The sequence below is a fragment of the Peromyscus maniculatus genome, chromosome 5 (genome assembly GCF_049852395.1).
Source record: "Peromyscus maniculatus bairdii isolate BWxNUB_F1_BW_parent chromosome 5, HU_Pman_BW_mat_3.1, whole genome shotgun sequence".
In the NCBI taxonomy this organism is placed as follows: domain Eukaryota; kingdom Metazoa; phylum Chordata; class Mammalia; order Rodentia; family Cricetidae; genus Peromyscus; species Peromyscus maniculatus.
The window spans coordinates 72,725,511-72,751,754 of NC_134856.1; the positions used below are offsets into that span (position 1 = coordinate 72,725,511).

General features: G+C 43.0%; 1 protein-coding gene across 5 annotated transcripts in view; it reads right to left on the reverse strand.

Annotated features, from left to right (window-relative positions):
- The window catches only part of Armc3 (armadillo repeat containing 3), a 91,008-nt gene that overhangs the window by 32,466 nt on the left and 32,298 nt on the right, over nt 1–26,244 (reverse strand). For all 5 annotated transcript variants that reach the window (XM_042278040.2, XM_015997436.3, XM_042278043.2 and 2 more), the window contains 2 exons: nt 15,647–15,799; nt 15,451–15,556 (listed from right to left, as the gene is read on the reverse strand). In XM_042278040.2, coding sequence (XP_042133974.2) covers nt 15,451–15,556; nt 15,647–15,799 — 259 coding nt within the window. The remainder of the gene's footprint in view (nt 1–15,450; nt 15,557–15,646; nt 15,800–26,244) is intronic.

Sequence of the window (26,244 nt, forward strand, 5' to 3'; positions counted from 1 at the left end):
ATTCAAGTGGTACAGATATACATGCAGGCAAAACATCATGCACAAAAATAAAATGAAATAAAAGTAATAAAAAGACTCAGCTTATATTTAAAAAAGAAAAAGGAGGAGGAGGAAGAGGAGGAGGAGGAGGAGGAGGAGGAGGAGGAGGAGGAAATTAAGAAGTAGTAGATGAGACAAGGGATTTCCATAAGGAATGCCTGAGCTCCCGGGCCTTGTGCTCAGTGTTGGCATTCTAAGGTAAAGACGTGCCTTGCCTTGGTCTGTGGCTGGCTGCCTTCTGCTCCTTTCATTGCTCTTTAGAAGACAATAAAAGAAGTACATAAAAACCTAGCTGCTGAAAAAGCCCAAGTTTCTGGTGCACAGGGGAAGATAACTTTTACTGCGCTGAGCAGACCAGCCTCCCGGAGATAAACCAAGCTTTCAGCCCGAGGAAGAAAGGCACACATCGGACCTCCACCCTCTGCTTCCAGTTTATGTTCTGTGTAACTCCGAGAAACAATTACTCAAATGAACTTGCAGCAGGAAACCAAACCCTTTTTGCCCAAAAATAAGCTAATTACAGTGATAGAAATATAATGCCAAATTTGTAGATGAGAAACTTGCATTCATCATGCTTCTTTGAAACCCATGATATTGTTTTGCTTTTTGCTGTTTTTAATGTGGACATCCAGAAACCAAAGGCTGTCATGTTTTAAAAACATATTTCAGTTTTCTTAACAGCACAGCATTATCCAAGCAAGTGAGACAGAAGTCAAACTGCTGTATTATGAAATCCAGAATTATAGGGCCATATGTCACCACAATATTTAGAAAATATTTTCTGATATTTACCATCATTCATTGCCATCCAGTTGGAGTTTACTCAAATGAGTTTAAGTATAAATTTAAAAAAACAAGCTAACAACAAATATGGAGATGACTAAAAACATCAGTGTGTGTGTGTGTGTGTGTGTGTGTGTGTGTGTGAAGAACAGAGGTGCGGCCCAGCATGATGGTGTAGCCAGCCTCACGAGGTCCTGCCTATACCTCCCTCTACCACTGTTTCTCATCTTGATCTCTTTTTCCTTCCTCCTCCAACTAAATCCACCCCGATTCTCACCTGGATTAGCACAGATACAGAAGGTCCACACACGCAAATGGTCTTTGATTTACAGTGTGAGTTGGGATTTTTCAAAAGTGACCGGCATTCAATAGAAAACATACTACCGGTTTTCAATGTGGACATTTTACCAGGTTGGCAATATATCAATACGTGCCATAATCCATTCCTTCTCATTCCCTGCCCTCTTTCCTTCCTGCTTCCACCTGCCCTCGCCCTGGAACCCAACAGTGTGCTGTATCATGAGGCTATGATGTCAGGTGGGTTAGGTGCATTAACTGCATTTGGACTTAATTTCAGTTTTCAATAGATTTGTGGGAGTATAAGCCCATCATGAAGTGAGGATCATCAATCAGTAGGTCCTAATATGTCTCGTGCTCTTTCAACCCTTTCTCTATCTTACTGCTAATGCAATATTTTTGCATTCTAATCATATTGCTTCCTCCAAACTTTCACAGTTTCCCACTGTCTGGATAAAGCCCAGATCACCCACACAGCTTCCAAAGCCCTGCACGCCTCGATCTGCCTCCCCCGCCCCCCTCTCCCCACCCCCCCTCCCCACCCCCCATGCCCCACTCTCTCCTCTCCCATTGCTCTCCCTGTGTCTCACTACACAAGCTCTTCCTACTTCCGGCTCCTTCTCTTCTAGATAATCCCTTTGTAGTTTGGTACAAATGGCTTTTCCTCAAGAAAGGGTTTCTAGATCCCCAAACTCAGTTTTTTTTTTTTTAAAAACGTGAACTCGAACCTTTATTAAACACACCCATTTCTTTTTGTTCAGAAAACAAGGTTTTGGCACAAACACAATCAAACCTAACAAAATATATTTATTTCACATTTGTCATGGAAATCAGCAGTTTTCCACTGGAGTTCCCCAAACCTACAATCAGATAAACAAACCAACAAACAAAAATCAAAACAAAACAAAAAACAGCAAATCCCCTTCCCCCCAAAAAATGGATACCAAATTCCACTAAGCAAAAATTCAGTCACACTCATAGCATCAACTGATGGCTTACAATGCTATTTCACTTGTATGTGATTACACTGATGTTCCCTTTGCCCTGAATACCCTTGCCATCCCTCCTGTATTTCCTCCTGAAGAACTACATCTCATTCAATAGCTGTTCAGCTGCTCTGTGCTCTGTGCTGTCTTGGTACGACCCCCTTGTCAATCACTCCCTCCTCTGTGGTACCTACTGCCCACTACAGGCTTCTTGGAGCCAATGTTTGCCCCTTATTTGATTTGTATCTCCAGTAGTTGGAGGGCCAAAGTATTTTTAATGCTTTGGATTAACTCAGGGTAGTGAAGAAAAGTTTTGGGTGGGCTGAGAAGGGACGATGAGGGAGAGCCAACGCACTGGGATGTCTAGGCTGACCTAGATTGAGTTCAGTCCGCCCAGTCCTCACCACAATGCATTGAGACAGCTTTTAGATGAGGTTAAGACATGGAATTTTACACTTTAAACAAAGGATATCTTAGGAACCTGCTTGTTTCTTATACCGGGGAGTCGCTGTCTTTGCAAACAATGATTCTGAGTGTCACAAAGCTACACCATTTGGTCCTGGAATTGGATCTTTCTGCTGGTTTGAGAGTCCTGTTCAAGAGATCTGTGATGGCTGGCTACATGAATCAAGGGTGACCTTGGGCGTTCCGGAAATCTGTTTAACAGAGCCCGCATACAGGGTAATATGTGGAACGTGGCGGAACAGATGGTAATGTTGGCAATGAGGATCTTGTTTGTTAACAGTGATTACAACCATTCCCACCAGCATGACTTTTCATATGTCTCTGAGTTTTGTCGCACCGAGGAAGACATATTGGCACAGCCAGGCTTCCGTGGTGGAGAGCGGCACACTCGGCATGGTGAAGAATGGCACCTGCAGCCACGCCAGCTGACAGCGGACCTGCGCAGGGGAAGTGCTGCAACCAGGCACCAAACCAAGAAGCAGGCGGTGGGACAGCTCCTGGTTACCACAGCCGGAGCGAGGAAGCAGAGAGCAGGAGTCCTGACGTGCTCTTCCTGTACCTGCCAGATGTTAGTGGTCCGGAAAGTGGGGTGTTGGCCTAAAGAGACGGCTCAGTTGGTAAAGGCGAGACTCGACACCAAAAAGACAAAAAGTGTGGTTCGCTGCCCATCCCAGGGTTGAAAACAGGGATCACCTGGCCACAGCCCTCAGCTTCAGAACGCGGGCACACACACACACACACACACACACACACACACACACACACACACACACACACACTGAACTGCAACTGTACACCAGGGCTGACAAGACCAGCCAAGAAGAGTTCTTCTTTTAAACAGTGTTTAAAGAACCTTTGGCTGTAAAGGGGGGGCGGGGGATCACAACTGCAGGCATATGCTTAAAATGAAAGGTTTAAGAGCAGAAGATGATTATTAGAAAGTAAACATTAGCCAAAGACACAGGAAAAAATAAAGATGCAATAAAGTACTCAGAGATGTGTGTGGAAGCCAACTGTTTGTATCATAAGGATCTGCCTTAAGTGTTGCTCTGAGGCTTCCAGAATGTTCTTTTTGTACAACTTCTCTGGCATTGTGGTTTCTATGGCATCTATGAAGAACTATGTTCACATGTTCTTCACATGGTTCTATGCAGTCTATGCAGTCATAGGCTCAAGCGTGCTAGCCCAGCACTTCCGCAGACAGTCCAAATTGTTTTTGTTACGGATTTGGAGGCAGTCAATCAAAGTCCAAGGGAATCAAATGTAATTTTCTTACACAGAGTGACGAGGGGGTCTTTATTGACCTATCTATTCGATCACAATTCTTCACTCCCCTCATGTCCACCAAGCCCTGTTTCGAAAGCCAGGCTGCTCTGCCCGTAATTAACTACCTGCCATGGGAAGAGAACAACTCTCTTCATTATACATGGTTGCCTGGTCTCCTAATAAAATAGGAATGATGGTGTTTGGCTGCTCAGAATACAGTTACCAGAGGTTTCTGTTTCTCCTGGAAATCGGTCTGTAATATTTGTAAATGACATGGAATAGCATCCTACAGTAATTAAAGATACCATTTTATTTTCTTCATAAGGACACTGAACGCTCTGGTGTGACTGAAAAAAAAAAAAAGACAGAAGTAAATCCCCAGCACTGAGCTATGTTCCTCTTCCTCTATTAGTTCCATACAGGGCCCTGGGCCCCCCCTTAAGGCCCCAGGACAGCACTTGTCCTTATGACACTGTGATACATTGTTTCGCTTGCACTTCTGTCACTTTTGAAATTAATCTTTTAAGGTGACTGGTGCTTGGGAGGCTAACATGGGAGGACTGGGATAGCCTGGGCTACTAAACTGTCTCAAAACTGAAATCTAATAGTTGTGTGTCGACGTCTCCCGGACTCAAGCTCAAGGACCACAGGTCCCCAAGGCCTTTTCTCTAGCCTCACTGCATCTTGATATCGGGAGCAGCATCCTACCCAGAAAGCATTGGGAGAAGGCCCTGATGTGATTAGAAAAGGATCCGAGGCTCAAAGATGCATTTTTTAGATAAATGGCGGGATGCCTGTCAGGCCCCTATTGGAAGTCATTTCTGGAGAGAAGAACCAGGATCACTGCCAAACCAGTGGCTCAGAGGTCCAAACCAGTGGGCAGTCTACAGTCTGGCTATTGTTTCCTAGCTGAGAAAGAGACAATTCAGAAAGGGTTCACAAAGGGGTTAACAACACGCACAGCACTAAAATCCTGACCGTGTGGCTTTTAATCCATGTTCTCTTCACATTTATCATGAAGGGATTTGTCTTACCTGTTTGCTTGCTTAAAGCCTGGTTTACCCTAGCCCAGGTAAGCTTCCACCTCACTACATAGTCAAAGATGACCTCACACTCCTGATACCCCTGTCTCCACCTCCTCGGTGTTGGGATTACATCATGTCCAGATTATCACTGTTTCCAGCATTACAATATTTTCAGGAGACAATATTTTCTGTGACTGCCTTCTCTCTCTAAGAAGAGCAAAGGTAGAGTCTGCTTGCTTCACTTTGTCTTTGTTCAAGGACTGAGGGAAGGCAGAGAAGACGGGAGGGAGGGAAGCAGAGATGAGAGAGAGAGGAGTCTGAGGAGAAAGATGAGGGGGGAAGCAAAGAGAAAGGACTAGAGCTACTGACTAAGTTCTGCATAGAGAACAAGAGCCTCCCACACTTGCTGAGCAACAGACACTGGGAGCCAAGCTGCAAGGGTGGGGAGAAGAGCCCGGCTCCACAGGGAGGAGGGACAGGCTGCATCTCAGTGTGAGTGTCCTGCCTACCTCTGGTAACCTGGGGAAGTACCACACCTCTACTTGCTCAGGAACAAACGCACATGACGAGGACAAGGACAGCCCTTCTCACATAAGACTGCTGTTAGATCCAAAGATAACACTCCACTGGGGTACTTAGCTAAATACCTGCCCATAGCTGCCAGCTGCCATCAGCAGCAGAATCTAATATCTATTAGTCACTAGCAGGAGGACTTTTGTGGCTCACGGGGAAAGAAGACCATATTTCACCGTTTGCATGTGAGGATGAAACCTTCCTTTTTCAGACAACTTTCCAGCCAGACAGCCAAAATAAACCTGCAGGACGAGAACTGAGGCTTTTCCACCATCGGACCTGAGGCCTCTCCACGGAGGTACAATTAATCAGCAGTAAGGGCTTATTCTCAAGTGAAGAAAAACCGCGGCGAATGATTAATATGAAAAGTCAAGGGTGAATACAAACTAACATATAGGTTTAAATAGGCTTCAAATTAAAAGAGAAATAATCTAAGGATATCCAATCTGTTTGATAATTTCCTGTGGAAATCAGTAATGCCAGAAACCAGAGAGTACCAGCAACTTTAAAATGTTATGCAAATATCAGCCCTGCTCTGTAGGTAATAAAAGCAGCACGGATAATTTTCTAATTGAACATTTTATGAGATTCACTGAGCCTCACAAAACTGGTAGCTAATCAAATTCAAACTGTTTGTCAGGGTCTGGCAAGCATCCGCCGACGGAGTAGGCACAGGGAATCAAGCGCTTTTATTGAAAACTCAGCTTCTCGTTCTGGGGGCTTTTCAACCCCAGTATGGTTTTTCCCCAGCCAATATAAGCCAAGTAATAGCAAGATTCGACCATGTGGACAGGAATAGAGAAGCTAAGGGTGGACACGAGAAACAGCCACTCAGGAAATTGAACTGAAGGAATACAGGAATAATTCCTACGTGTATCGTGAAGGTTCTTTCTGTTTTACCACTTAAATACAAAGGACTTTTATTACTTTATTTGTTGCGTGTGTGTGTGTGTGTGTGTGTGTGTGTGTGTGTGTGTGTGTGTGTGTGTGTGTGTGTCTGTACCAGGGCATGGGTGTGCAGGTCAGAGGGCAACCCTTGGGAGTCATGTCTCTCCTTCTAGGTAGGACCTGGGCATCGAACTCAGGACATCCGGCTGAGTGACAAGCGCCTTTACCTACTGTCCAATCTCAGGGGGCTCTAGAGGACTTCTAAAGTACCAAGCTCTTTGAAATATCATCGCTAGTTTAAAAAAAAAAAAAAAGGATCATTCTTCAGCCCTCCTAAACCAGTTCAATCTATGTCGCCGGTCACTTATATCGGGAGACCGCCAAGGTTCTAGAATTTCACAACAAATTTACACAAGAGTTTTTAAATAATCTTTTCTATTGCAATGGGATTCATTAGCGTCTATTTCTCAAACGTGCTGATGACACAGCGCGGCAGATATTCAGCCACCGCTAGGGAAGGGGAAAAAGGGGGGGGGGGTGTCAAAACATTGTGAAATGACCGCACCTCGGAAAGGGACAAAGACAGACACAAACATCTGCTAGCCGTGTATTTAGCAGTAAAATACTATCGCAGTGAAATGCTTTCCAGATCACAATCTTTTAATAATGTTCCAAAAATATTATTTTAGGCTCACCAGAGTGTTTCAAATTAAATTAGTGTGTGTTTCATTAAAACACAGAGCGAGCCCTTCATTTTTGCCCCTCCCCCAGCCCCCTCCGGAGCCGCCACTAGGGGGCAGTGGGAAGACGCGGTTCCTGCCGCTGTGGGTGAAGGGAAATCGCTCAGAAAACCTGTTTCTTAAGGAAACCCCCGCGCGACAAAGACAATAACTGCGCGGGCGGCTTGGGCTTTAGGTCCGACGCACACATCACACCTACGCGCTGGGTCTGCGTCTTTCACGGGTCGTTTCGATGGCCAGTGTTTCCTCAAGCGCTCAGAGTCCCGAGACCACTTATCCTAAGTGAACCTGAGTGTTGCGGGTCCAGTGCTAATTCTCAAAGGACGATCGCACACAACCTACAACCATCTCGGAAGGGTGTGCAGCCTCCCTCCCTGCAAGAGATGCCGAGGGAGAAGGGAGGGCGTGGCGTGTGGCCACTTTCAACAGATGTGTTTTCTTGTATCCTTGTCTTCAAACTAACCGGTCATCACTCACTCTGCTACAGCCATCATTCTACAATAAAATATTGGCGACTCTAAGGATAATCAGTCCCACATCTACAAGTTAAAAGACATACAAAGGAATGGTAAGATAAACACAGCATATTGTATTACCAGCCCCACCCCCAGCTTTATTTAATTGGGTGGTGATTTGTTTAACTTTAAACACACACACACACACACACACACACACACACACACACACACACACACACACTTTCTGCACGGGCCAGAGATGATTCCCACTTCAGCGCAGACCATCTAGGTGACAGGACTATCCTAGCATGGTCACTAAGTGAGTCTTGGCTTGTCCTGATACGTGCTATATGAGGTACTGGCTTTTACAATGGTCTATAAAATTCTATTCTGGGGATGCATTTAATTGTTTTCTCCACATATGATATGGTTTTCTTAGACATGACTACTCAACACATAATTTTCATGGATATTAAAGTGGTATTACCTGCCTTCCTAGAGCTTTATTTAATGAGCAAGAATTTTTTTCTTTGTTTCTATATTAACTAGTCAAGAGAAATTTTACTACCAATAATACAAAATGACCAATCATTCATATTGACATGGATATACAGCTGAAGCTATTCAAAAGCTAACAAAGCACTCAGGCACACACGTAACGTGGGGCCCTCTTGGGTCTGCCTCTTACTCATCAGCCCTTGTGGTCTTGGCCAGAGGTCACATCAAAGTGATGAGCTTGTCTCTGCCGTTGGGAAGGCTTGAGGTGGCCCAACAATTAACTCGTTTATTATTTTTTTTAAGTGACCAGTCTGTATGCTATAATTCAGAACTGTCTTGGGTTGCTGCTCTTGTGGGCAGTGGAGAAGCTGTACAAAAGGCTGAAAATTGTACAGGGGAGTGGGGAGGAGGGGGTCCTTAAAACTATCTTCCAGGAGGAAACGTGGGATGGCTGTGCAGAATCTAGGTCAGTGTGGATGGACACACCGTTATCTGTGAAGATCGAGCCTTAGTATCAGATTTCATTTTCTTTTAGATATTAAAATTGTTGTAGTTATTGCTTGCTATTTGCTAAAATTGTGTCTTCTTTTTAAAAAAAAAAAATGGTATCATTTTAAAATACCCAACCAACATGTATACTTCCTTTCAAATCTTGCCGTGGTTTATCAAATGGGTAAATTCAGTTACCAGTGCAAAGGGAAATGAAGGTTGCTGAATCCTTTCCATTCTGGGGGCAGCTTTGAAAGCTCTACTTCTGATCAGATCCAACAGATGGCAGTGAGGTTATAAATTGTTTAAACTAGTCTCATTACACATAGGACCAGCCACTCAGAAGGCTGTCAACCACGAATCATTCTCTCTGCACTTGCATAAATTATTTAAAAATTTGAAATGATTAATCGGGTAGAAAAGTGCAGAGTAAATAAAACATGAAACTCAACTGAAGATATTTCCTACATCCAAAAATTAATAGCTTCTCATTTCCAAAAATCATTACGCGCAGAGGACTGTATGTAGAGTAGCCCCATACCAAGAAAGGACAGCTGTGCCAAGTCAGCCCAGGGGCTGCTATTCCCACGCCTTCTCCTGGCTGGCTGCTGCTTCTCCGTTTCCACCCACTCTTCCATCCCGGCTAGTTTTCACCTCTCTCGTTCTATTTCCACACTTAAGACAATGCCTTTCTCCTTTCTCTTCTAACAGGGGACTCTGGCAGCTCGCCTTTCAGTACCCTTCAGATAAGTACTTCAGTTCCTGTTCGTTGCTTCTTACTCATTAACCTTTGTTCTGCAGTAAATACGGGGCCCCGAGTGAGAACAGAAGGCTTTTAGGGGGAAGTCACTATTGACTTGAGGGTGGCTTCTGTGATCCAAACATGCTTTCCCTGAACATGACAATGTTAAGTGTGCAGGTAGCTTCAGTTTTCTGGGTGGTAAAGAGCTCTTTTAAGCAGGTAACAACTCTAAATGAAGCACGCATATCCACAGCAAAGCTAACATTCACAAATGAGTGAATGGTTGGTAATAACACTTAAGTAAAACAAGGGAAATGTAGGTAGCATAATTAGTTTCTACACAATTTTATTACCTCAAATACACAAACAACTTACATTTACATAGGCAAACTATGCCCATTTTACTATTTATTAAAATAACCATTACGTCTCTTTACTTGATCCCAACGAGTTATTAACCAGAACTCAATATAGGAAGAGATAAATATCTTTACTAAAATACTAATGAATTTTGTCAAATTGAAGTTTAAGGGGGGGGGCAGGCAGACATGTCTTCCAACGCCCATCATATCATTTTTATCTATGACTATGTTTTTAAACATTGGCTTAACTGTCCCACTTTTAAAAATCACCCATATACAACAGAAACTTATTAAACAAGCTTTACAACATACAAATCGATAGAATATCTATAGTGAGAGACCAGAAAAACATGTGCTTGCTTTCCTTCTAGTTAAGTAATTAAAGTATACTTCTGATGCTACTATCACTGTTTGCAAGTTTAAAATAAACTGTGTAATTGTGCTAGTGAGAAATCCGGCCATGAGTCCAGCTCAAGTTGGATCTAGCAAGTTAGTAACAACTGCTCAAGTGAAGCCACAGGAAATACCTCTTCTCAGTTTGTGTCTTCATATATTGTTATATTCTCATCCTTCCCCTTCTCTGTCTCTCTGTCTCTGTCTGTGTGTGTGTGTGTGTGTGTGTGTGTGTGTGTGTGTGTGTGTGTAAGATCTAAACCCATACTCTCTTTTGGCAATGCAATCCCAGGTATAGGCCGCCCAGAAGGAAAAGGGGGGGGGTAGCTTAATTTGATTTAGATTTACTATTGGTCAATAGTCTAGTAATATTTTCCTTTCAGTACAATACCCACTTTCTCTAGAAGGCTATTCCTGGGAGCCAGATCGGCTAAAGACTAGGGAATGCAGTCAGGAGAGTAACTATTCTGAATTTTAAAGGGACCATGACTTTTCCCTTTTAATGTGCTAATAGTTGTGTCTAAAAAAAAACATGATTTAAAAAGGTAGTTATGATTTCTTATGTTACCTTTGAAAACAAATCACATAAAACACTACAAAACAAGCAAATGTCTTGAAATTTTTATATAAAACAAAGATTACTTCTAGTTTCAAACTCCCATTTATTAGTAGTGTTCCACTTAATCTTTTACAAAAAGGAAGACCAAAAAGAAGTTCAACTATAGTCTTAAACTATTCTTTATTTTTTTCTTTTTAAGTGCTTTTTAACTATACACCCACCCACATCCCAATATCAAAGCCGGTGCCTGACTCGTCTTGGTGGTGTACATTTCCAAGACAACATCTTGTATTTTGTTTCCACGGCTTCTGGTTATAGAAACCCCAGGCTCTTCTGTTAAAGAACTGGGGGCTGGCTGCTGCTGGCTACATCTTCCGATGTTCTCCAACAATCCTCTGGCGCCATTTCTCCCGGCTCACCATCTTCGCCCTCATTAAAAGCCACTGTGGCTCCACGTTTGGACATTTCCTTAGGCTTCCTTGACCCAGGTCTGACGGAGATAGCTGATGTCTTCTTCAGAACTGCCACGGCAAATACAAACTCGGAGATCTTGGAAGGATTTTCTGGAGATAGGCAGATCGCTCCTCAACCCCCACTGGAACTCGCCCTCCCTTGGCGAAAGAAATATTTTTCGGCGGGTTTTCTCTTCTTCAGGTCCTCTGGCATTTCCGGTTTACTGAGGCTCCCCGGCTTCTCCTACCCAGTTTTCCCAGCTGCCGTTTCCCCATCACACAGAACTTCCCATTTTTCACTTTGGGTTCATTTCATTTCCTTTTTTTTTTTTTTTTTTTTTTTTTAAATCTCTTGCCTCCTCTCCCACCCCCACTCTATCTATCTGTGGGACAGTGATGTTCTAGATGCTCGGAATGTGTCAATGAATAAGGAGAGGAAGGCTGCTCCCTCCAAGGACTATAAATAGCAGTCAAACCCACAGACGAGCCACACGAGAGGGGAGGCAGCAAGCAAGCGAACGAGGGCGGGCAGTGTGCAGCAGTGTTTCAACACTAGCAATGGTAGACTGCTTTCCCAAGGCGATTTGAACAGCGACTGACTTGACCTTCTAGAAAAACATTCTAGGCAAGAGGAGTGTCAGTTCAAAATGCTCCAGGCAAAATACTTCTGGAACTGGAAAGAACTTCTAGAACATATTTCATGGCTTATTTTACTCTTTGTAAAAGAGTTGTTTTCTTCAACAATGATAATTTGTAAGTGTGTTAATGCAGTAAGCTACAGTCTCATTTATGAGAACTTGGCAGGTGGGCTAGAAAGGGCCTCTGAGAAATTGGAGCATGTACTTGAGAAACACACCCTTGAGAAAGTCCTTTATGGCTTTCATATAAAATTGGATAAGGCTAGTTACCTGGCACCCAGGCTTCTGACTCACAGAATGGCAGGGATTTCAAGGGAATTTTGGCAGGGAGGAAGTCAGCTAGACAGGTCCATGCAGAGACTGGAGATGAACAAACACAATCTTCCAACAAAGGGCCCAGGGAATCCTTGGAATCCCCAGGAAGCCATTCCCCCAGAATCCACACTCAGTGAGGGCTGAGCGGGCCCCACACCCCGCCCCCTAAGGGTCCTTGGAAACAGCCCTGCTGAGAACTTCACAGTCACAGATTCAACCTGGCTCCCACCTTCCCTACCTCTCTCCTCCTTCCCCCTCCCCCCACCATGGCCTCAGTAGCAGGGTAAACAGTCAGGTGAGAACGGGAACAGTTTAGAATCAAACTCAAGCAGTTTCATTCAAACCATTTGAAGTGTTATTCTGTGAAGAAATAAAGTTTGGAAGGCCCAGAAAGCTTGAGTGTCCATGAAGCCACATTCACAGAGACCACCTAACAGACAGCACCCCTGTGCTGACTAAAACACCTTAACCCTGAAAGCCTTCCACAAAGGGGCCTGGATGGGCTTGGTATTTGCTGATGCTGCTGAGAAAGTCTCCCATCTACACATCATTGTTACAGGTGAATGTATTTTCATGTGAGAAACAAGACACATGGTAGCCTGAGATCAGATATATTAGATGAGAAATTAATTTATAGATAGGTTATAAAATTCCATTTTAGATCATAAAAATTTGAATTAGAAATTCATTTTAGGTACATTAAGATGTTGACTGTAGGAGACCAGACACCCCAAGGCACACCCGCAGTATTTATGGCCACTACATTGTTACAAAGTAACGATGTAAGTAGGTTGGAAATGAGTAGGTGTTCCAGCAGCTCTCAGTGCACCTGGATTGAGCACTGGCTGGCGTTGCCTCCCTCCCTCACTGTGAGCCACAGAAAGCGATTAGAAAAACTCAAACTCAGCCGCCCCAGCAGTGGAACAGCTCATGCTGGGAGTCTTGGTGAAATAGCTTGCTTCCAAAAAGGGAATTCTGTGGACCCCAGGAAAGCCAGGTTTATGCTAACTGATGTTTAAATACAGTCAGAGGAGAAAACATTTTCCATTAAAAATAACCAATCGCAATTACTTCTGTTGGATTTGACTTTATAATCGTTGAGTTATTAGCATTCTAGAAGGATCTCCAAGTTGGCCTGGCTGGCTTCCCTGTTTTTGGTTGACTGTAAGATCTTTTCTGACTCCAGTTTTCAGCATCTGCTACAAATATACCAAGACTGACTCATTCTAAAAAATATTTACTTCAGGGTTGGAGAGTTGGCTCAGCAGTTAAGAGCACTTGTTACTCTTGCAGAGGATGGTGGTGTGATTCCCAGCACCCACACCTTGGCTCACAACCAGCAACAACTCCAGTCTCAGGGGGTCCAAGGCCCTCTTTTGACCTTTGAGAGTACCGGTCATGAATGTGGCTATGCACACATATATGCAGGCAAAACACTCATACATCTATAATGATAAATACATCAACTAAAAAAAAAATTTGCTTTCAAAAATACTTTTAGCTAAAAAAAAAAAAAAACAACCATACAGATCTCTCTCAAAGAACACTAGTAAACCCCTTACCAAATACAATCGAGAAAAGGTCGACGGTGGAGGGCACTCCTGATAGGTGAGGAAACTCTGGCCTCAGATTAAATTCCACAGATGAAGTGGGATGTAGTAGACAAGTCCCTGAGAGGACTAACTGCCTCCTAACTCCTTCAGGTTTACACCAAGCGGTGAAATCACAGAAGCCAGACTCATACATATCAAGGCATGCATATATACTCTGGAGGCCTGTTAAAAGTATTTTAGATGATACTTAAATCCAAGTGGACGACAGAAAGATTTTAATGGTGCTGATAAAACTTCCTGAAATGGTAGGGCTGCTTGTCTTCAGATCATTGCTTCCTGTGTCAGAGGCATCCTGAAGGCCAGCACTTGGGCGGAGAGAGAGAAAGACGGCCGTGGCTTGGGAAGCGGGTTCCACTACCTCTGACGGAGGAGCACCCTTGGTTTGGATGCCTCTGCTGCCAGGCTTTCGGGGCATAGATTTTAGTCACTCCACTAACAGCTAAGGAAATGCTTGCACTTGAGTAGAGAAAGAGGAAGAACAGTAAGGAAAAGACTACGTGAGGGAAGAGGAGGATATTCTTCAGTTAGACAGGGCAATTTGAGCAAGAACCTCACATACATGAAAGGATAAGAAATAGCTGTTAGTTGTATACTAAGTAAGATGCATGGAGGGGAAAAAGCTGAGCCCAGGAGATTCCTGTCTTGCAAGGCTGTGTTGTTACCTTCTGTGGCAAAAGGAGCATGGCCTTTGGAGTCTGACAGACATGGGTTCAAGTCTCCAGCTCAGCTATTGACACATGGGTGAACCCTGGAAAGTCAGCTGAGATTTCAGAGTCTTGGTCTCATTAGAGATGGACTATGTAGATAACTAATTTAAAAAATAATTACAAAACACATTCCACAGTTTTCCTAGTTGGGAGGAATCTCCACACACCCCCGCCCCACCCCCACCCCTTCGTGTCCATTGCCTTTGGTTCACTTTTTAACCGCTCTTGTTTTCTCTAATGTCTTTAAATTCTTTCAAATTTAGCTATTGCTTTTAATAATGTCAAAACTATTTCTAGCATTGCTTGCTTTCATTTGCATAAGAACTGAAAAGTAGAAGAGTTCCCAGGAGGGGCTGGGGAGATGGTTCCCTTGGTAAAGCCACGAACATGGGGTCCCGAGTGTGGATCCCAGCATCTATGAAAAGTGCCAGGCATGGTTGCACACGCCTGTGATCCCAGTGCTGGGGGAAAAAAAAGCAAGGATGATCCCTGGAGTTCACTGGCTTTCTTATCTTGCTGGATTGGTAAGCTTCAGATTCAGTGGGAGACTGTCTCAAAAAAAACAAAAAACAAAAAACAAAAAAAAAAAAAAAAAAAAAAAAACCCGGGAATTTGGGCTTGAGAGATGGTCAGTGGTTAAGAGCAGTGGCTGTTCTTCCAAAGGATCCAGGCTTGATTTCCAGCACTTAAATGGCTGCTCAAAAGTGTCTGTAACTCCAATTCTAGGGGATCCAGTTCCCTCTTCTGGCCTCTGTGGGCACTGGGTACGCACATGGTCCACAGATACACAAGCAGACAAAATAATGATATGCATAAAATAGTAAAAATTGAACAAAACCAAGTGGAAAGTGATTGAGAATGATACCTGGACTCTATATGTATCTGTACATATGGGCATGTAAACACACACACACACACACACACACACACACACCACAGAGGGGCAGTACACACACAAAGACTTAACTGGCCAACTGGGTATATAATGGTTCAGAGTTTCTCACCAAAATTCAGTATTTTGGGAAATAGGCCAATCAGATAACTACTTTCATAAGAGACCCTGGAGAATAACAAAAGTCAGATTACCTAAAAAATAAGAATCAACTTAAAAGCCAAAATGTCACCGTCAGGACGCTGGACCCAGTGACGTCTCTGCACTTACTTGGCATTTGCAGTGCTGTTGGTGGTCAGGTTTGCCAGGGCCAGGGCGGCTGCCTCCCTCACCTCCTCATTGTCACTTTTGAGCAACTGAACTATCTGTGGAATCCCTACAGAAAAGCGAGTGCAAACTGTGAGTTCATACCCTCTGCCACAGCCCAGAGCAGCGCAGTGACTTCAAAAATGGAGGGTTTGCTCACCTTGGGTGTTGAAGAAATCTTTGCTGCTGGAGTTCTCGCTCATGGCTGAAATAGCTTGGGAAGCAGCAATCTTGGTTCCATCGTTGTCGGATGCCAGGAGGGTCACCAGGCATTTTTCAACCTCTTGTTCGTGAAAAACTTTTCTATTTTCAGCTTTCATAAACCAAAAGGAAAAGCAAGTCAGAACTTTTCTGGTAAAAACTGTATTGCTATTTACCACTTGATAGAAATATAGGCCATTTGCTAACTTTAATGTTCAAGCCTGGGCTAAACAGAATGTGTACCTAGTTAACCTTCAGAACACAGCCAGGACACAAAGGGACGATGCGTGCCACATTCATTCGGTATGCATCCATCTGCTGTGTGTCAGTACTGTGGTAGGGAGCATTGTGTGGTAAGATGTTCACATCCAGAATTCGTAAACACTTAACACGCGTCATGAGCTGATTCAGCTTTCAGTGTTCACACAGGCTCCCTCCGCCCCACCCCTCCACTAATCACAGAAGCCCAAGTACCTGATATTATTTTAAATATACAATACACTATTAAGACTGTCTACAGTGTGCAGACCAGAGAACTGGATACGCAAGACTCCAAGAGAAGAGTAGAGGGAGGAGGAAGGAGAAATGAGTTTGTATGGTACTGCCTCTCCTCTCTGTCTATCAAAACCTTCAAGTATTCCCCCAAAATAATTGTACATGCTCAAATAGCAAAGGCTACAGAAATCACATAGACACAATACAAAACAATGTTAGAATAATTTTGCTTTTGAAAACACTTATGATTCTATGTCCACATCATAACCACCCCCTTATAGAATATTAAATTTCAGCAGGGCGGCGGTGGCGCACACCTTTAATCCCAACACTCGTGAGGCAGAGCCAGGTGGATCTCTGTGAGTTTGAGGCCAGCCTAGTCTACACAGTGAGATCCAAGACAGGCACCAAAACTACACAGAGAAATCCTGTCTTGAAAAAGAAAAAAAAGCCGGGCGGTGGTGGCGCACGCCTTTAATCCCAGCACTCGGGAGGCAGAGCCAAGCGGATCTCTGTGAGTTCGAGGCCAGCCTGGGCTACCAAGTGAGCTCCAGGAAAGGCGCAAAGCTACACAGAGAAACCCTGTCTCGAAAAACCGAAAAAAAAAAAAAAAACAGAAAAAGAAAAAAAAAAATTCAAACCAATTGTGTGTGAGTGTGTGTGTGTTTGATATATTGTGCACCTCAATAAACTTATTTGGGGGGTCAGAGAACAGAACAGTCACTATATTAAACATAGGGTTAGGCAGTGGTAGCACACGCCTTTAATCCTAGCATTCTGTAGGCAGATCTCTGTGAGTTCAAAGCCACACTGAAACAGAGCCAGGCATGGTGCACACACCTTTAATCCCAGAGCTTGAGATCTCATGACTTGCTTGGGAAAGACACACACCTTTAATCCCAGGAAATGATGGCAGGAAGAAGAAAGGTATATAAGGTGTAAGGACCAGGAACTAGAGCCTGTTAAATGTTTAGGCTTTTGAACAGGTCAGCTGAGATTCATTCAGATAAGGATTCAGAGGCTTCCAATTTGAGGAAACAGAATCAGCTAGGAAGTTATCAAGGCGAGGTTAGCTGTGGCTTGCTCTGCTTCTCTGATCTTCCAGAATTTACCCCAATATCTGCCTCCAGGTTTGTTTTTATTAATAAGACCTGTTAAGATTCATATTACATGTGTGTGTCGTGCTGGGGGCCGAACCTTAGGACCCTGGACCCACTAAGCAAGTGATCTGCCATGGAGGCTTCCCCAACCTGAAATCCAAAGTGATTTTTGTTTGTCTCTGTCCTTTAAACTTTTTTTTTTCTCTTGTCCTAGGTTTTTTTTTTTTTAATACATAAAATCTCATAGCATACTGAAGGAAGAATCTTGCCAATCTAAATTAGAACCTCAAACCAGAAGATTAAATTTAGAATACTAAGGTTATTTCTGTGTTCTGCTCATTCTAAAATGTACAGAATTTCATGTTCTATTTCATTCTACATTTTACTACCATTTAAGAGTCTGAAAAGCATGTTAAAAACTGGGGTCGACGGCTCCAGAGGTTGCCGAGGGAAGAAACAGCTGAGAAATAATTCCTTGCGAAGTTGCATTTGGTTTCTTTAAAATACTTGGCTGTAGGTTTGATTCTCCATTGTCTTTGCAAAGCCGGAGAAACGTACTCTTGACAAAGTCGGTTCTCACGGCCAGTGGACAAGGCTGTATGGCTCTGAGGTCTGAGAACATTACCGTAAGGAAGGATCTGCTACCCCAGACACTGATAATACTTTAGATTACAATCTGCACGACATGGAAATAATTAATTACTTAGACGTGTTTTGATTTTTTTTCCCAGAAATATTTTCAGAAACAAACACTAATGGGGTCTCCGTTGGAAAGTCCAGATCGGCTTTCTCCTGCTCTCTAACCATGATCTCCCACACTCTCTCTCCATTGCAGCAGTATCCGGTCATGTCCGCAAAGACTTTCTGGCCTTGGCTCAGCCATCCCCAGAGGAGATCCCAAGCAATGGGCCTTAGGCAGGTAACCAATCAGGAGCCGCATCCTGGGAGCCCATCAATCCTGTCTTTCTTCCACCAACAGGCTTCCGGCTGGTCAGAACAGCGGTATCTCATTAAAAAGCTTCAGTTAATAACATTGAAAGTATGTGCCTTCTATGATATTTTTAAATGCATGAAGTCATTATTAGTTTAAAAAAAATACAGACGATTTTTCCAGAGACTGACCACATTAAAAAAAAAATGGCTTAGTTGTATCATTAAGCTTTCCCTGATGGCTCTGAATCAAATCATAAACAGAACACTCAGCATGGATTCTACCAGGAAAATCTGACAAGATACAGTAGTAATTAATGTGAAAAGATCAACTTTTGAGCACATAATTGTTGCACTCAGAAATTCAGTATATATGTAAAAACTGGAAAGATTAAAAAAATAATTTAAGTAAATACTTTGGGCAATTAGATTTTTACAAAATAATTTAAATAAACACTGTGGGCAATTAGCTTCTCAACCCTGCTGGGAATATTCTCAAAATCCAGCTGTGCTCACCAAACCTCAAAAGTGCTGACTGCAGTGTGGCTATAATAGATTTAAAAGATGAATTAACATATTAACCAAGTACTTTCACCAAATCTCTATGCCAAGAAGTATTTGTGCTTTAATTATGCAGATAATAAAGACTCTAGACCGTTACATTACTAATAGAGTAATGCCCTTTGAAAATAACACTCAGTGTGCTGACATAAAGCAGGGTGAGTGAGGCTGGGAGCCAAAACCAAACTCGCCTGTAATGCTTGTCCTTGCCCAGTCTCAGGAGGGGCCATCGCCCTACCTTTGCTGCTCCTGAGATATGAGCACCAGCCCATAAAACCGTCGGCAATTAACACCTTCCCACCCTCCGACTGCAGCCAGGTCAAAGGCATGCTGACCCTGCTTCCCACAGTGGGAAACGGGGAGTCAAACCTTTAAAAAATGAGTGTTATTTGTTTACATGTCTCAACTTTTTCTCAAACAATGAAAACACACACACTTATCTAAAAAAAAATATTGCAATGAAAGAAGATAAAGCACAGCCACATTTTAAATTAATATTGATAGTAGCTTTGTTCTTACTAACAGAATAAGGACAAATATCTGTCCAAACTTACTAATGGCACTTTCTAGCTAGGGAAAAATGTAAACTTCTACCAAATTATTTACTTTCAACGCAGAAATACTAGCAGATAACTTTGTTAATCTTTGTTATATTTGAAGGTTCACCAATGTAACCGAAATAATAATGCATGTCTAATGAATCTGACAGATGGAAGTCAGGACTGTCCACAAATTAATATGAAAAACAGACAAGATATATTGGTAGGGTGTGGGAAGAGAGTGGTCTATTGTTAGGTACACAGGGAGAGGTGACTTGGGGTTGTGGACAAGTAGACAGAATTAATACCCCAACAAGAAGGAAATAACCCAGCAAGAGAGGAAGGCACCACCCAATCCTCTAGCAGAGGCCCAGGAAGGGCCACCACTGCTTAGATCGAACAGTTCTGTCAACAAACAAGCAGAGATTGTAACAGCCCATGCTTTGCAACAGAAAGTGTGAATGTTTATAAAATGATCTCTTTCTCTAGGCTTTGAGAACGGAGAGTGAAGGTTTCAGGTCAGATAGCTCCTAGTCTGAGAAAATCAAACCACCTAGGTGCCTACTAGATTTGAAGAACCACTTGACAAAGATTTCCAGTGTCCCTGTTGTCATTAAAGGCAGAGTTGATTCAGGGAGAACATGCCAGAAAGAATAAAGGAAAGTTACCAGCCAAATCAAATAAGTAGAACTGTAAATATATAACTTTAGAGCTGGCAGAATAGCTCAGCTATCGAGCACCGGCCTAGCATGTTGAAGAGACTGGTTTGGTCCCCAGAACTGAGAGAGAGAGAGAGAGAGAGAGAGAGAGAGAGAGAGAGAGAGAGAGAGAGAGCTCATTTTTTTAAAGACAAACAGTCTTAAGAGTTGAGACCAGAAAGGCAGATGCTGACGGAACTGTAATGTGCAAGAGTACTCCACTGAGTGATGGTAGAGTAGACGGAAATCCCACCCATTCAGAAATGAACATTCTGCTGGGCGGTGGAGGTTGGTTCTCATTCCAGTGCTTGCCTAGTATCCCATTATAGCAAGATCAGATTATTTGAGTTTATGCATAGGTTTTAAAATTTATCCTAATAGAGATCTATAGAGGTCTTGTGCAGGAAACTGGAAATATGTTTAAAGCAGAATGGGCTCTACCCACTTAAATCACCCAAAAGCACGTTTGTCAAAAGTCTCAGAGTTAGGATGATGGTCCGCAGGGTAAAGTGGTTGCCACACAAGCCTAAGGACCTGAGTTCAGATTCCCCAGAGCACAGAGAAAGATCAGATGCAGTGACACAGGTCTCTGTAGTTCCCATTTGGAGGCTATAATCTGGGAGACAGAGACAGCTTCAAACAGTCCATGATATCTTTGAGATTACGTGCAGGATAATGTCCATATTTAAATGTTGGCAAGCTTACTCCGATCAGATTCTCAAAGAAATTCAAGACTCCCCTAAAGCCCGAGTTTGGGCATAGTACTTGCATGTGCTTGGAAGCCATAAGGCTTGGAAGCCATGCATGGAAGCCATAAGAAGCATCAGGCAGAGATTCAGCAGGCATGTCGGAATTAGAGACGGATTTAAGACTTGCAAGCAGAGAAGGAAGCGGTGCAGACATTAGTCATAAGTCTCTGGGAGATTTTAGAAGGAACGAGACAGGAGACCGGAAGACAAGCTCAGTATTGAAATGAATGAAATGCAAAGGATTTTGGATTGACAACTGGGAGGAGAGCTAAGCGAGAGAGGCGTTCTAGAAATGGCAAGGAAGACAAGTGTAAGGAGGGGGTGACCATCAACAGTGGGTGCCCCACAGAGTTAGAGCTTAAGAACCAGGAAGACGTTTGTTTAAAGGATACAGTTAGTATTTTATGCCATGTTCATGTCAAATTCTACAAGGCTGCTTTGCGATCAGTGGGTTTAGCAATGGCGAGAAGCTGAGGAGGTGGAGTTATTTTAAAATTAGCTTGTCTGTCAGAGAGGTTGACTAAGAAAAAAGAGAGAAGACGAGCCCGGGGCGAGAGCAGAAAAACTTCTATAAATTGCTCCCGGTCAAAATCATGCACCTCCGCCTGGCTAGCACAGGCACCGCGAGAATACAGAACAGGGATGGTGTGGTGCTGCCATACAAGAACACCCCTGCCACCATCCAAACCTGGGCCAAAGGCTTCCCCTGACATCTCAGCTGATGGGGAAGACAGCCAAAGGCGCTGTGAGAGCCTTCTCTGCCAGCTACACCCAGGCCAAGGCAGGGCAGCCTGCGGTCCACAGGAACATTGCAGCTCTACATGGCATAACAGAAACGGAAGAAAAAGGACAGAGGTGCTTTAAAGGCAGTAATTACTTCTCGGGGAACAAAGGTTATGCAAAGCAAAGACAAGAACACAAAATTCAATAGAATATTTACTGCATTAGGGGAAACACCAGCACGGAGAGTATAGGGAGGGAAACAAAGACCCGTTTTGAGTAACTTCCAATTTATTACTTTCTCCTAACTAAAGAAATATTTGTATTTTATGTGAATAAGTGTCCTGACTGCACGTATATCTATGCATGTGTGCATTCCTGGTGCCTTTGGAGGCCAGAAGACACTGGATCTCTGGGACTGGAGTTACAGACTGTTGTGAGCCACTGATGTGTGTTCTGGGAACTGATCCCGGGCCCTCTGCAAGAGCAGCAAGTGCTCTTAACTGCAGAGCCACCTCTCTAGCCCAAGACTTTTTGAATTTAATGAAAAGAAGATTTTGCCCAAATTAAGATGAAACAAATACATAAAATAAGAAAAGTTAGGCAGGGCTCAGACTGGGATTCTACAAAAAACAAGACTCAAGGAGAGTTAAGGAGAAATGTTATCCAATATTTCTGGACCCAGGTGAATTTTCAAACACATTCCAAGACAGGAATCCACAGGTAAGGACTCAAAAACACACAACTAGGTTGCAGAGACCGCTTGGAGGGGTCAATCCCCAGGTCCCACATGGGGGGAGAGAACGGACTCTAACAAGCCATCCTTCAAACTCACACACGTCCACACGCTCCCCAATAAACATACTGCCATAAATAAAAAAAAATAGCACTCTTGGTTATCTGAAAAATTAATTTTTAACTGAAAAATATACCCTTATTAATTTGAGATACAAATAAAAAACAAAATACAAAAAGAAGCCAGTATTAGCAGGGCAAACTGATTGTGTATGCCGAGGTAGACTGTATTTGCCCGGAAATCTAGACTAGAAACATAGATACAATGTAATGTCACAGTAAAGAGGTTCTTTAAAAAAGAGAGACTCATAGCTATTTGGTGAAGGGATTCATACATAACCATTCCTTTACACACACACACACACACACACACACACACACACACACACACACACGAGAGAGAGAGAGAGAGAGAGAGAGAGAGAGAGAGAGAGAGAGAGAGAGAGAGAGAGAGACTTGCCTATAGTTATATTACTATAACTCTAAAAATTTAAAGATCTATTTTTAAAAAGCATAGAAGATAAAGTATGGAAAACAAAGAAGTCAGAAATGAGTCCGAATACAGAAGTTCACAAAGAACTCTAACTCTGCAACTTTGCATCGCTCTCAGTGGCTATCAATGGCGGTAACTTCCCAGCACCGCCCCGCTGTGGGTTGCTCAAGGTTCCTGTGCGTTCCCTTTACCCGCCTGCACCTTATCTAAACTGTCTCACGGTTAAGGAGTGTTTTGTTCTGTTGTTTCCACAAACCACTTTTGATACTATATAATGATCTTGATGCCAACTTGGAACTTAAAGCAGAAGTGCACAATTGTGAACTTTTTAATGATTGTGATTAGAAGTGAATGTAAATCAAAGTTACTTAACATTACGCTAGGAAAGCAACAGACACAATACAGCAAGAAGCTTCTAACATACACTTCCTCTGTGATTGGCCATTTGATTATCCAGAAGGTAACAATATAACACCCGATTTGACATCCTCCAGGAAATGCATCTGCTGTCTACTCAAGGATACCCATCCACTCCCCAATCCCAGTGACCATACTTTTCTTCTGGACTGGTGCCTTGCATGCAGCAGGCATCCAGCAAGGGCTGGTTCACTCACAAGCAGAGTCTAGAGTTGGCTAGACCATGTGTATACATTGACAACATTCTAGAGAATGCCACCCTAATCTCAAAGCAAAACTTGAATTTTAAAAACTGCAAATCAAAACTTTTTTTTAAAAAAAAAAAAACCCTACAAATAAAAACAAATATTACAGTTTAAAATGAAAGATTTTTGAACTCCTGTGCTGACTCAGAAAGAGGTTCCGGGTTAAGAAAGAGGTTCACTGAAGGTCAGGCTTTCCAGGTCTGACCCATGAGCCCATGTGGTTAAGACTGACTGAAACACTTGCTTCCTAAGACTGAAATTAAAAATCACCCTAAGCCAGACCTATCTTTATATTATAGAAAGTGTCAGTGCCTCTTTTTAAAAATGAACTTCATGATATTCACGTACACACTTCAAAGGGGGGACATCTTACAATCACGAGAAAGTCCTGAAGATGTAAGAATGCTTACAGGATGGCCTGGGGACAGGATGCAGGCGGAAGAGTCTGGAAGGAGGACTGCTGAGTAAGAAAGTCCTGGTTAAAGGGAAGATACAGTGACGGAGGCAGAGGCAAAGTCAATACAGATTTAGTCATTAGATCCTAAAATTAAGACTGAGGAGACACGACTTGAAGCTGAAGCGTAGTTATTTTAGAACTAACATAAGGAAGTAGAATCAGAAGACATTAAGTGCCACAAAGAGCTCCAAGACTAGATGCCTGAGTTATTTTGTGTTACAAAGGAAAAAAAAAATGGATTCCAACAAATGATGCTGGGAAATTGGCTATATGCCTACAGAAGTGAGAAGTTGGATACTTCCTTAAATTACATGCAAAAAATAGCTCAAAGTAGGCCAGGAACCAAATGATAAGAGCTGAAGACATGAAACCCTTAGAGTGGAGAGGGCCTGCATGACAATGGATTGGATAAAACACACTTGGACATGATGCTGCAAATAGATGAACTGAGCTATATCAAAACGAAAAACATACATGCATCAAAAACCACAATCATCAGAGTAAAAAGGCAACCACACAATGGGAAAGAGTGTTGGCTGATCACAGGTAAGGGGTTGGTACCCACGACACACGAAGAATCCCTACAGCAAAGCCAAGGTGGCCCTGAGAACCCAGAGTCCTGGGAGTCAGAGGAAAAGGACCACAAGTTTATGGCCTGATTGGTCTACAGGGTGAGTTCAAGTTCAGTCTGGGCACATAGTGAGACCCTTGTCTCAAAATAAAAAGTAAGAAATGGGTCTCAGAAGACAGTTCAGTCACAAGGACCTGAGTTTGATCCCCCAGAACCCAGGTTAAAAATAAACTAAGCAGTGTTGACTCATGCTTATAATCCCAGCCCTGGGAAAATGGAGGCATGTGGATCCGCTGAGCAGGCCAGTCTGTCAGCCTAGGCTACTTGGTAGGTTCCAGGCCAGTGAGAGACCTTGCCTAGCAACAAGAACAGCAAAAGAAAAAGGTGGACAGTGCCTGAGGGAACACCCAAGGCTGTTTCCTGACCTTCACATACATGCATTCATACCTGTACACACACACAAATGACTACGACGTTTCTCTGAAAATTATACACATGTGATTAATAAGAGGGTGAAGAAGTTAGTGAACATTGCTAATTAGGGAAATATAAATAAAAACAACTATGAGATGCCTTTGTGTGCCTAGTAGGACAGTTACCATAAAAAAAAAAAAAAAAAAAAAAAGCTATCAAGTTTTGGCCAGCACATGGAGAAACTGGAACCCTGGGCATTGTCCATGGGAATGAAAAAAAAAAAGTGCAGCTGTTAGAGAAAACAACATAGAAGCCCCTCAAAAGATTAGAAAATAGAATTAGCATGTGCGTTAGCAAGCCTTCCTGGTACATACCACAAGAAGTGAAAGCAGAGAGTCAAAGAAATATTTGTTTATGCACGTTCATAGCAGCTGTGTTCACAATGGCTCACAGGGAAAAAGCAGCTCAACTGTCCATCCGTGCTTGAATGGGAAATCAAAACAAGGCATAAACAAAGAAGTATTATTCAGCCTTAAAAACAAGGAAATCTTGACACATGCTATTATAGGAATGGGCATTATGAGGACAGCATGCCAAGTGCCACACAGCCACAGAGGGACAAATTCTGTACCATCCTAAGAGCATGAAGTGACTCACTACAGCAGTCAGATCTGTAAGGACAAAGTAGAAGGGTGGTTGGCAGAGGGAAGTGAGTAGATAGCCATGTGAATCATTCCGGGTGATGTTCTGCATGTGGAAAGGGCCCAGGAAGAGGAATGTTTTAATGCTGCTGAACTGCGCACCTAACAGTGGATACAGAGGCGAATTTTACACTACCAGAATTTTAAAGCAGGCACTTGTAGCTGAAGTTTTCCTGGTCCTGCCTGGCCCATGGTCAGGACGAATCTCTCCTACTCATGTCCCCCAAGTAAACACAGACAGCCTTATATTATTTACAAACTGTATGGCCGTGGCAGGCTTCTTGCTATCTGTTCTTACATCTTAAATTAACCCATTTCTATTCATCTATGAGTTGCCACATGGCTTGTGGCTTACTAGTATCTTACATCATGCTTCTCCTTGTGGCGGCTGGCAGCGTCTCTCCGCCTCAGCCTTCCACTTCCCAGAATTCTCTTCTTTGTCCCGCCTATACTTCCTGCCTGGCTACTGGCCAATCAGCGTTTTATTTATCAATCAATCATAGCAACATATATTCACAGCATACAGGACATCTCACAGCAGGCACTCATTTTTTTTTTTCTTCAACCCTGCACCTCTTCTGAGTTCCCATTTCAGGAGTTGCATCATATTATTCTCAGTTGTCCAAGTCAGATACCTGGTTTCACTCACCCACCTCAGCCATGCAATCATTC